This window comes from Heterocephalus glaber, unplaced genomic scaffold (genome assembly GCF_053883595.1).
Source record: "Heterocephalus glaber isolate CG9 unplaced genomic scaffold, H.glaber_assembly_v1.0 deba00000122, whole genome shotgun sequence".
NCBI lineage: Eukaryota > Metazoa > Chordata > Mammalia > Rodentia > Bathyergidae > Heterocephalus > Heterocephalus glaber.
This window is the reverse complement of record NW_028258138.1, coordinates 24,406,919-24,419,803: the sequence shown is the minus strand read 5'-3', so window position 1 is coordinate 24,419,803 and position 12,885 is coordinate 24,406,919. Positions and strand designations below refer to the sequence as shown.

At 32.2% G+C, this 12,885-nt stretch overlaps 1 protein-coding gene across 3 annotated transcripts in view; it reads right to left on the bottom strand.

Moving 5' to 3' along the window:
• The window catches only part of Tmprss15 (transmembrane serine protease 15), a 127,410-nt gene extending 116,594 nt beyond the window's left edge, over positions 1 to 10,816 (bottom strand). Inside the window, exons 1-3 of one of the 3 annotated variants that reach the window (XM_087213657.1) lie at positions 10,293 to 10,816; positions 7,365 to 7,495; positions 7,009 to 7,076 (exon numbers count right to left, since the gene is read on the bottom strand). In XM_087213657.1, coding sequence (XP_087069783.1) covers positions 7,009 to 7,076; positions 7,365 to 7,495; positions 10,293 to 10,437 — 344 coding nt within the window. In that variant the 5' untranslated portion in view covers positions 10,438 to 10,816. Of the gene's footprint in view, positions 1 to 7,008; positions 7,077 to 7,364; positions 7,496 to 9,390; positions 9,466 to 10,292 lie in introns of those variants that run through there. The other 2 variants (XM_087213669.1, XM_087213663.1) reach the window with 2 other exon arrangements.
• Positions 10,817 to 12,885: the final 2,069 nt, after the last annotated feature.

Here is a 12,885-nt window from a genome sequence, read left to right as displayed (position 1 = left end):
AGTCAAGGTTTTTAGCATCTTGCAATTTTAAAAGAATTTTATATCACAATAGAAAACAGCTAGCTGGACTTTTTTTTTTTTTTGGAAGGGAGGTGAAGGAAAGCTATTTTATTCCCTGCACAAATCCAAGACATCTCCTCTTTTTCCTCTTCCTCCCTCCTGTTCCTCCTTTCTTCTTTAAACATTGTCTTTTATGTCAATTCTATCTCCAACAATATTAGTGCTTAAATATGAACCCAGAAAGGCTAGAATTAAATATGATTGGAAAAAAGTAAGGCTAAATAATACCTATCATTCTTTTGTTTTCAATCCAAAGGCTTTAGGTTGTTTTTGCTACCAGGGTTGGAACTTTTGGTACCAGGTCCTTGCACTTGACAGGCAGGCAGCGGAGCCACTGAGCTAAATCCCCAGCTCCAAAGGCTTCAGTTTATCTTTGACTCTACACTAGATAATTTTAATTCTAATTAAATCTGTTTTCTCTTTATGTACTTTCTATCTATTCAATTCTACCAAACGCTTTTTTATTTTATTTGAGTTAGTGAGTAAGGAATAGTATTTGGGGCAGAGAAAGTACAAATCTGGAATTTTCCTTCACTGAGTTGAAATAAATGAGATTAGTTCATCCTTAGGCATAAAACATCTCTGTTTGAAATATGTGTTCTCTTAGTTTTGAATTATACATTGCATTTAATAATGTATACTTTACAAGCATAAGAATTACATATTCTCTATCCACATACGATTTTATTCTTTAAATTTTATTTTCATATTCATTGTAAATTTTAAGAGAAGAGAACTTTATAGTAGAAATCAAGAAAACTGTAATGGACATTTGTGTTCATGGAATAAGAAGGCTGAAGCTGCTGTTTTTAGTACATAACAATGATTTCTATCACTGTTGTGAGATTGATTTTATTTATTAAAGTAAAGGAGAATTAATTCTTTAGGGAAAATGGTCACCTTCACTTCCTAGTACTTGTTCTCATAGAATAGCCAAGTCCCTCTTTTAATGTAGATAAATCCTATCTGTGTACTGGGAGCTGGAGTGTAATAGATCAAAATGGTTCTTATCTCATATTTTCCTTAATGGTATCGATAACCTTTAGGTTTGCTGAATAAACAAAAGTCTTGTCTTTCCTAAGTTTGTGACTCATTTGTGTTCAAAGGGCAAACTAAAGTACATATTGGCACAAAGGGTAACCAGTACTTTATTAAAAGAAACAATTGTTAAATGCTTTCTGAATCAAAGCATTTTCTATAAAGCAGAATAACAGGAAGTATTCCCAAAGCAGAGGAAACTATTTGTTTGTCTTGTAGAGTGGATACACACACACACACACACACACACACTCACACGCACACACACATTAGCAGGTGCCAAGGGTTGATATGAAATATTTGTAAAGTAAGAGAAAACACACTGATGACTAAGTTCAGTATTTATTCTAGGGCCTTCAAACTGAACTTAATCATGAGCACCCCCTCCTTTATTTAGATTTTACTTTGAGACAGGGTTTTGCTAAATCACTAAATTGCCCTGGCTGGTCTCAAACTTGTGATCTTCCTGCCTCAGTTTCCCAAAGTTTTGGGATTACAAGGTTGCACCATCATACCATGTTAATATATTATATGCTTTACAATTGGCATGGATATTATTGTCCTGTCACTTAGGTGAGAACTCAGCTATTTTTATTCCCTGACATTATAAATTCTACTTTATAATGAAAATAATGAAGTACTTATAAATATGTCATATTTCCCTATGAGTAGAGTATGTCTATTTATGAGATTATTTAAAGTGATTTTAAATGTTTCCTTGTTATTCTTTCCAGCTTCTGATATTTTTCTATCCTCTTCTCTTTCTCCCAAAGTACCAACTTGTAATTTATCATACAGACATTTTCATGAGATTCCCCTACATTGCATTTTTCAAAAACTCACTGCTGATTTAAAAGGAGTTCAGCTACCAACAAGGGAAAATATCTCTACACTGATGAAGTACATTATTTGAGAATCATTCTAAAATATTTATCAAGGTTTGGGCACTATACTGGCCTCCTAGGTAGCAATAAAGTGGAGGAAAGGAGCAATTCCTCAGCTCAAATAATTTACAATTTCAAATATAGTGATTCTACCCTTTAGGCAAATAAAAGATTACTTACAAAATTTCAAAGAAAACACTGGGGTTTTGATAGCCCACCAGGCCTATATATTAATAGAAGAATAAGTCTGAGATATCCTAAATTTAATTACGAAGGCTACAGAATGGAGGGTGGAGGAGATAAGGGAAGTTAATCACTTAGTAGCTACAGGCTGAAACTAAGAAAATATTGTTCCACACTACTAAATGTGTTCTATATTCTTGATTTACTACTCCCAGTGGTCAGCAAATTCCCCCACCACGTGGCCTCCAGTTTACATATAAACTACACTGCTAACTCCAATCCGCACAGTAGCAATAAACATTTCTCATGGCGTTCCCCTGATCCCCACACATTCCTAGTGGCATGCTATCCTTTCCTCCCTTTCTATACCCAGTGTAAGTTCACAGTGCAATATAAGTAATTTATGCTTCCCCTTGAATTGTCCTTATAAAAGAGTGCTCAGTTCTGAGGTTCAATGTTTATATTTACACATTGTCTCTACCCCTGCTGCTGGTAGTCGAGGAACTTATCAAGAACCTGGTCCTTTTCTGGCCAGAATTTGAACACTTGCTCAATGAACTCTTTTATTTCAGAGACCCTTCAACCCTTAAGAGTTTTGGTTTAACAATGTAAAAGTCTATACTTGGCAAATTTTCCCATTCTGGTAAAGAAATAAAGTTATCCAATGTCTTGTATACATATGAGCAAGAAGGGTCCCATTAGAAAAATTATCAGACAAACTCTACAGCAACAAAGGTTACCTTGCTCAGTACAGATTTTACTGGGCAGAGGTCAGTTAAAGAGTGGAAGGTATCTGGGATATCTCTTTCTAGTAGAAGTTAAAACCTTCACTCACTCCAAAGTAGACAAATAGCTCAAAATGATCCCCAATGATGAATGTCATTATATTGTATACCTAAAATGAACCAATAAAATTAATTTTTTAAAATGAACAGAAAAAGAGAGACAAACAGAGAGAGACTGAGAGAGATGAAAAAATTAAAAGAAAATATTGCATGCATGTTTTTTACGGTTATTATGGTTTCACATGTCCCTCTTTTTAGTTCTAACATTAGGTCAATGAAAGAGACTTAATGATAATGTGCTTTGCAAACAAGTAAAAGTTTCTAAATTCTAGGCGGGAATGAAGACAGTAGATCTGTGACGCATCAGATACTAAGATTAAGATGTTAGAATAAGCAGAAGGATGAAAAATATACTGTAGATAGATAAATAGGTAAGAGGGAAATGTTAGAGAAGGGAAAATAGGAGAGGAGACAAGAAGAGATGGAAGGAGGAGAGGGGAGGGGGAGGGAGAGAATTGAAAAAATTAAACTATTGTTTTCATTGTACCTTCAATTGAGATTGCTGGCTTGATTACAACAAGAAATGATAAGATTCTGATGTTCCTTCTGCCCATTAACTGATCTTCAATTGGCCTTCCTTTATTATTTTCCTAAGGCAGATCCCTTTGCCTCTGATTTGATCATCATCTTACCAGTATTTGATCACTAAGATCTAAGGATTCTTTAACTAAGTCAAAGTTAATGCAATGATCAAACACTAAAATATCTTTGTTCCTAGAATTCTTGATTCAATTATACCCGATTTAAGAAATTATCCTTTCTATCAAGTCAGGTTCATTCTATTTCTCTGAAAACTTATCAACCTCACATAATTCTCATTTGATACTAGTTATTTGGTAGACTCCTAGGCTTATATTCAACAATGTCATGAAGTTTCAATGTCTTTTTAGTAGACTTCAATGTCAAAGTGCATCCTCAACATGCTATGTTCATTGGTGCCTTCTTCATTTTGTTTTTAATGAGAAATAGCTTCCTTTTTCTTTTTTATTCATGTAAACTCTACCTATCCTTCTTAGGCTATTTCTTCTATTTTTAAGCAGAACTTTCCATGACCACTATTATAAGATGAAGTACTCTTTAATAAATTAACACACCTGAACTTTCTGATAAGTGTTTTAGTATTATAAAATGAAAACTATTCTAACAAAATATTAAAGCTATGAAAATAGTACATTTATTTTTATATCTATATGATAAAGATTAAAGAAAACATGAATATCTAACATAATAGTCACTGTATTAATAACAGATATGTCTTAGTCACTTTCTTCATCACTGAGACATAAGACCCAACACTTTCAACTTAAAGGAGAGGTTTATTTTGGCTCATTCATTTTTAGATGATTTATACCATAGTTGGTTGGCTCCAAGGAAGAAAGAGAATGGAGAAGGGGCCTAGGGAGAGGAAAGCTGCTCATATGAATGGCCAGGAAGCAGAGAAAGAAGAGAAGAGCTGGGGAGTGAGTACACACTTCCAGATCATGCTCCCAGTGACTCGCCTCTTTTGATAAGGTCCTGTCTCTTACCAACACTACTACATCTACTATTTAGCTATAGCATCTTCATAATTCAACCACCTATCAAAAGTCCCATCCATGAGCATATGCAGCTTTGGAGGGACATTTATATGTAAACTGTAACAGGATTGTAATTTTTGTGTTTTTAGGACATTATAGAACAAATACTTGGAGGCAAGCATTAGGTTGGGAAAATACAGATACCAAAGACACATTCCCTGCCCTGAGTGAATTTGTAGTCTATAGGGAGATGGGAAGATAGATAATAACATTGCTACATAGATAATTGCAGTCTGAGGATGATACCTATATGATCATAATGGGTGTTAACAGTGGATAGCAAAACCTAACATAGAGTATTGTGGCAATTAAACATATCTGGAGAGGTGAAAGGGACTGATTTTCAGTGGACTGTAAGAATAGGTATAATACATAGGAAGGAGAGAAATGGGAGATCAGCCAATGAAAACAGAAGGTTAAAGTAGCATGTTTTAAAGTGTATGTAGGTATATAATGTGATATGGCTAGAAACTTGTAGGTGCAGAAACTTGTAGGGAGAAGGGGAGGAGAAAGAGTAGGCCTAGTGAGTACTGAGATAGAACACTGGGGCACACTTGCATGCATAATGATAATAACAACATTCTTCAGGTTCTGAAAGATGGAGATAAGGAAATGGTGTTACATTATTATCCATAAATGTAAGAACTACAGTCAGACAATTTCTGAATATGTGACTCTCCAGGCTCAACTTTTCATTTCTCTGTTCTCTGCCCTAAGTAAACTTTTACAGGATATGAAAATAAGCCATAGGAAAAAAAGAATGATCATTTTAGATAGAAAGATATTATTACTGGATACTGGAAAAGTTTCCAGGTTTTTCTAACCCACAAATTCTCTTTTCACTAATTTTTTTTATTCAAGTTATTTTTAAGCCTTTCTCCTTTCTCTTTTCCAGGTAATCATAGTCATTCTCCCATATCTTCCACTTTTATTGTTTTTAAATTGAGCATTCTGTATTTAACTTAATTCCATAGATCCTAACTAGAATTACAACTTTATTCATTAATATTCCTACTGATTTGGATCGCTATTCAAATCCCATCATAGTCGTGGTCTAGAAAACTCCTGATTCAGCAAGATGTCAGAATAGGAAAGACTGGACTCCTCTCCATGGACACACCAGTTCTACAGTGACAGCAAAGCATGGCTCCATTCATTGTTGAGAAACCAAAAATTAGCTGTTAAGAGAGATTTCTTTCTAAAGTTCATATATATAATAAATGTACACTATATATAGTATACACACATATATACATATATATCACATGCATAGACATACACATACTCTAGATTCAAGCATTATAGTGAAATTACATTGTTGTTCTCTTAATCTAAGAGTCATTCATTCATTGAACACTTTATTTGCCCTAAGTAGAGTCTTATGGCTTCTAGGTGCAGCAGTGAACAAGTCTCCTCTCTCTTATGATTTATAATGTAAATAAGGTTAAATGACATCATACTTTATTAATAATGAACAAGCTTCTTCCTCATATTCCTAGCAAATGAAACACTGAGTCTTCATATGCATAAGTTTATCCTTTCCCTTTCCTAATGTTTCTGTAAGATTTTTACCCTGAGTAATACAAGTGGCACAGTTGGGGCTGGGAGACCACTCCCTGTCCATCCACCTGAATTTGGGTGACACCCAAAGACCTATTCTCCTTTTATTTTTCTAAAAGAAGCAAAAAAATGACAAAGACTTAGGAAATCTCAAAAGTTCCAGGCTAGAATCCGTGCACGTTAGAGGCCATGGTCTGATCTTCACTAACCATTTCCTACTCAAACTTTGTTAAAGGTTCATACATAGGAACCATATCTATGTATTTGATTAAAACAGAGCTGAGAGTCATACATACTAAGTGCTGAGATGATGGCCAGTCATTTCTATCATCTTATCAGAGATACAGCAAGAGCACCCAATGTGGGGAGCACATCTTTTAATTCTAAAAGCCTGGCTTATCTTCCTTCTTCCTATTCTCTTGTGGTACCGGCACCACTTTTCTGTTCACCACTTTTCTGACACGTTTTTTTTTTCTGTTGGCATGGACCTGCCTTGAGCACACATTCTTGTTATCTTCAATAAATGTTACTTTTTCTTTTGCCGTTAGGTGCACACTTGCAGTTCTTTGGTCTCTGTACACAAGAACCTGGAATCTGTCACCAGCAACGCACAGTGTCATGAGGTGAGAGAAACATGTCTATACAACATAAATTGTGAGAAGTTATTATTTGCTAATAAAATAAAAATTTATGCTGTGCTATTTATCTCAATTATCACAAAATGTTTAAAAATTTAAGCATTTTTTCTACACATTGTAACACTATTATACATTTGTATTACATATTTTTACATATCTTTTCGAGAAAAATCACTAGTTTGTAACTTTGTGCTGTCATAAACAATTTTGTGAGTATACTTACTCAAATTGTAAAACCCTTGAGGTTTTATATTCATTTTTCAAATCACTTGATTGAAAGATCTCATCTATCTAAAAAAGGATCAAAAAGTATATTAAACTTTAAAAAGTATTTTAAATTAAATATTTTAACTTTTGTGCAAAAATTTTTACAAAATACAGATAATCTTTATGCTCTGGTTAAAATTGGGGAAATTTTCTTCATGATAATGAGGGGTTCATTTAAGAATATTAAACATATTACATTTATTTACTAATATTTTTCATAATGAGAAAATTTGACCTCTGTAGGTCTTGGCAAGAAGTTTGTAAAACTATGTCATAAAGTTATAAACCAGCTGAAGAGACACAGTTCCCTACCATTTGCTGAACGTTAAAAGCAAGAACTTTGAAATCCACGGAGAGTTTGTCTTGGAAGTTAAGATTATATGTAGCTCCAGATGTTATTTTAAATATCCCTCTGGTTTCATGACTTTTTCCAACTGCCGCATCTAGATAAATTAATAAGAAATAAAACACTGAATTATAAATAGGAGACAATGTAAATATTTTGGCTGAAGACATAGAAGTAAAGTTCTTGCATGACACACTGGCTTTAATGCTCTCGATTCTTTTCTGCAATTTTTCTGTTTGAAAATCAGCTGCTTTCTTTATTTCTTTGCTGTCTAGTTATTTTAAAAGATTAAAGAAAGATACTTCTTTTCTCCTCCATTATTTATTTTTCTTTGAAGTCTAACACACGTTATAATCATTTGAGAATTTTTTAAAATTGAGATTCCTGTTGGAAGACACAGGAACTAATCAACTTCCACCAATTAATGGGAAGGGATTAAGGAAAACATGGTAAGACAGGGACAATTAAAAGTTTTGTAGTTGCTTTTCTGTATACCTTGAACCCCCAGCATTCTGGAACACTGCTGATTTTCTACATGTGGATTGCTGTGAAGATTTCAGTATGTGTGTTACTTTGAATCATATCTTTGAAGCTACTTCTTACATTTTCATAATTATATAATTGGCATGTATAATCTTTGAACATCTGATGCTTCTATCTTTATTGAAGTTATTAAGGATAGTGTAGAAAATATATTATCTCAAAAAAACCATGAGGAAGTGGTAAATAAACTGCATAATTCCCTTCTTCGTATATTTTTCTTTTACAGATATTTATATGTAAAATACATCACTTGAGCTGAAAACTCTAATGATAATATCATTAACAAGTATAATAACAATGATACATAATTATAAGAGTAACAAGATGTTATTTTTTTCTTTTCTATAGTGAGGAAATTAAAATTTATAATGACTAAGAATTTCCCAAGTTAGTAAAGGTTTTAAGTGATAGATCTGAAATTTGGACTTACAAGTTCCAAATTCTGTCAGGCACCAAAATTTTCAGTACAGAAGAACAACAAATATAGTATCAAACAATAAACTTGGAGTTAGGCTAAACAGCCATTGATGTAACTGATTGTTATTTACACTACTTTATTTTTTAAACAGTCAAAACTTTAAAATTTCCCCTTTTAAATGTGGATAACAAAGAAAGACTGAAGAACTGTCACAAAATAGATAAGACAAGAACATGAAAACTAAATCCTATGTAAGAAACTTCACTGGATTCTAAACATTTGAACATCAGTGGAAAAACTAGTAGAATCTGAATAATGAATATATATTTTTTTTGATACCAGGGATCAAACTCGGGTCCTTGCGCTTGCACAGCAGGCGGCAAAACCACTGAGCTAAATCCCTGGCCCAATAATGAGTATTTTTGAGATAATATTTTGTCATTGTTAATTTCTTACTTGTGATAATTACACACATATTGAGAAAAGCTGGGTGAAGGTTATGTAATAGTCTACAATTCTTAAAGTTTCAAACAATTTCTAATATAGTATAAAAGCATGTATTTTAAAATCATTGCAGTATATCTTATACCTTCTGATTTTGTATTACCAATTTAATATAACACAAATGCCTTTTTATAATTAGGCGTTCCCAATTAAATTGCATTAACATTTATGAAAATTTGTTTTCTACTTTATTTATAAAATAACTATTGCATTTTTACTGAGCACCAAAGAGTCTAATGTACTCCTTAATGACTATGCATGGTTACTCACACCATTTAAATGAAACCAAAGCAGCCACTTTTCCAAAGGTCTGTGTAAGAGCTCATATAGCGATAAAAATTCACACATGCCCTTTCTCTGTAAAATATATTCCTACTACATGGGTGTAGCTTTACTATTTAAATAAACCAGGGAAAAGATTTTACTACATTCTAATTAAAAACCGTATGCATCAGGAAAAAATAGAAAACTCAAAAGCTGAGAATTTTCTTAGTAAACTAAGAGCACACACATGTGAGGGGTCCTACCTGTGAGTTTTCAGTTTATTTGCCTGAATACAATCCATCATTAACAATATGAACATTTTCTCAGAAAAATTAAACACTTGATACTGATATTATTGCTATGCATCTAATTTACTTATCTTACAAAAAGTTGTAGATAAGAGAAGTACTTCCAGTCTTGGATTATGTACTTTGGAACGTTCTGTTACCCACTCATGATTCAAACTTAAGCAAATAGTACTGAAATTCTTTGTCTCAGATTTCTCATAAGTATAAAATACTAATTATGGTTAATTCATGAGTTTTCTGTATTTAAAATGATACACTTGAATATCTTTGAAAAGCTGATGGCACAGATTAATGTATTTCTGAATAATAATCTTTAAATTTTTTTTCTGTCACAAGTTGCTACTCAGAGAGATTGATATTCTTATAAGCCTACATTTATGTTCAAATTTATTTATACTGTTACAAGTAAATTTTTTGGCTTAATAAGAGAATTAGGATATTATACTATAGAAATAAACAGTAATTTTTAGTTAACTTTCCATATTTATTGGCTTGTGTAGTGAACAGTGATTTAATATTGGTAATTTTAAGTCTACCAGAATGAACCCTCATCCTGTGAAACCTAATGCATTAAATGTCGAATTAAGAAATACCATTATTCACAAAAAAGGAGAAAAACAAGAAGGAAGAAAAGAAAAAGAAAAAGAGTATATTAGTCTCATGCTTGAATTCTAGATTGAGTTTCAAATTACACACCAACTAATTTTCCTAATAATCTATTAAGACAAGCATCTGAATGTAACCAAAATATGTTGTTATGAAACCCAACAAAGAATAAAATATAGTGACCACATAACTGAGTTGAAAGTGTGTTCTTACATCTAAAAACAACCTCCATATCCAAATCTGTGACCTACCTTTTCCAGCTTCCTCGATTACCAGCCAGGACAGTGCAATTAATCCAGCAGAGAACACCACCAAGACGGCAAAGAGAGCAGCAAACATGACTTCATAGGAGCTAAGAGAATGGCTCCTTGAAGGTACACTTCCTTTTGACCCCATTTTTGTTTTTGAAAGCTTGCTAATTTATGAATTGTGAGAGAATATAAATGTTTATATCTTCTGCATCAGGAAATTTGGTACTCCAGCACCAAAAAAGAGTACAATCTCTCAAATTTTTAAGAACTTGTAAAAAAACAACCTAAGTTATGCTAACAATAATGTAAATGTGTTCTGTATATCTCTTCCTTTGACATCATTATGTTCCTACACATTAGGTCGTTTTAAAAGGGTGGTTAATCTTTAAGAAGATATAATTGAGTAAAGACGCCTAAAGTTGTAAATGGCAATCACTTCAACTATTTGTTGTGGTGAATGAAATTACATTCATGTCATAAACAAAAAATGACACATCATTTTGAGAACTATTAGAAAAATATGAAATTATGAGAGACAAATTAGTCATTAAGCACTTGTAGTTGATATTTGCAGAGAGTTCCTAACAGATCAACCTTCAACCCTCTGACTCAAGTCCTTATTGAGGCATTTTTTGGTTGTACATGGGTACAAACATTTCAAACATAGCATACACAGATTTATAAAGCTTAACTTATATACTGCCTCCTTCTCTATATATATGTATACACATAATACATATTTATTTTTGAACCAATTAAAAATTTGTAGCCTTTATTGTGTCAAATATGCCAAATTATGCAATGCAAGACAGTATCAATTTAACTTAAAGTCCATTTAAACAAGGGCTCACATGGGTTACCCTTTATGGCTTTATACAATTCTAAATTATGGGAGTAACTGCCATAAGAGAAACAAAACCTGTTTGTAAGTTAAGGAAATACTCTAGATGGGGAAAATATTGCTCATTAGTCCTGGACTTTATTCCATTAAGCATTCATAATAGTGGATCTATGTTATTTGGGAAAGCTAAAACTATTAATGATAATTTAAGTAAAATGTATCATTGGAACATCTATAATTTGGAGAGAAACAAGTCTAGAATTAAGAAAAAAATAACAACCAAATAAATAAAACCAAATCTAGTCTGAGGTAAACTAACTTGGTTTTTGGTTTGGTGTCTAAATTTACCTGGATGTAAAAAAGTCCTACATCAGAAACCCTTAATACACTGAAATTGTGGAATATTGTGCTTGGCTTGCATGAACTATAACTACATTTTTCTTTACCATTGAAAAAAGACAATTGCATGTTGTGCTCAAATCATTATTAACAAAAGCTAGAATATAAATAAGTTTATCATGCAAAAAGCTTTAAATTGAATTAATATTTATTGTTACATAATGTAAAATACATATGAAATGAGAGACACCTCTGAAGGAGTGGGCAGAAATTTATTTCATTGACATTATAGGGAATAGTTTCTAATAACAGGCCAGACTCATGATCCTTGCATGTAGAAAGCCAAGAAAATGGAAGCACAATTACTGTCTTCCTTATATAGCTGATGCAGAAGCAAAAAGCATTTTCAGAAAATCAAGTAGAATCCCAAGTTACATTTCTTTTGGCTTTCTAGAATGGAAGCTGCAAAATGAGTTCAAATGTGCTGTTACAGAAACGTGGTAATAATAGATAAAATATAAAAATCAAGTACAAAATGATTTATTAGGCTGAAACAAAATCAACATTCAATTGTAAATTCTCTTCAAGTGGTATATTGTAAATAATTACACTTCATATATACAAATAAATGAGTGGAATCATATGTTTTTAAAGGCAATCATAATGAACAACAGACTGGAAGTAAGCACAGGTGAATGTGAAAAAGAATTTACCATGTCTTGTAACATTGTTTTAAAAAGCTATTAAAATAAAATAAAGCTTTCCCTACCAGAAAACAAAACTCATTGCAGAGTTGTAATAATAAAAGTGTAATATCAGTGTAAGATTAGAATTATATTGCAGTGAGATAGAATAAAGAACACATAAAAACTTGACTCACTTATGGAAATATCATATTTCAAAAACATAGTGTTACTATGACCAGATGATGGGAAAAGGAAGCTAATCAATAAGTGATGCTGAGTTGATTTGTTATATATCTTCAGAAAAATAAAATTAGACACATCTCACAGCATAAGAAAAAGTAATCTAGGTGGATTAAATATACATAACAGTGAATAAAACTTAGAAGAAAATATATTAGAATGCCTTTTTGATAATAAGATATTAAATTTGTAAAAAGGATTAAAAATAAAAGGACAAATTTATAAGATGAATATTGATAAATTTAGCCAGTAGCACTCACTTAAAAATGTCAAAAAAGAAAGTAAAATCCAAAGACACTAAATGGAAGTTTGTTTGAGGTTTTTTTTTGAGTATGTTCTAGTTTGGCTGTAACAATATCCTCTACAGTTTATTAATTAAACAATCAAAAATTTATATAGAATTTGCACTCATTTGTGAAGAAAAGACAAAGAGAAGATCATAAAAAATGCAAAATGAAACAAAACACACACAACACAAATGCACAGA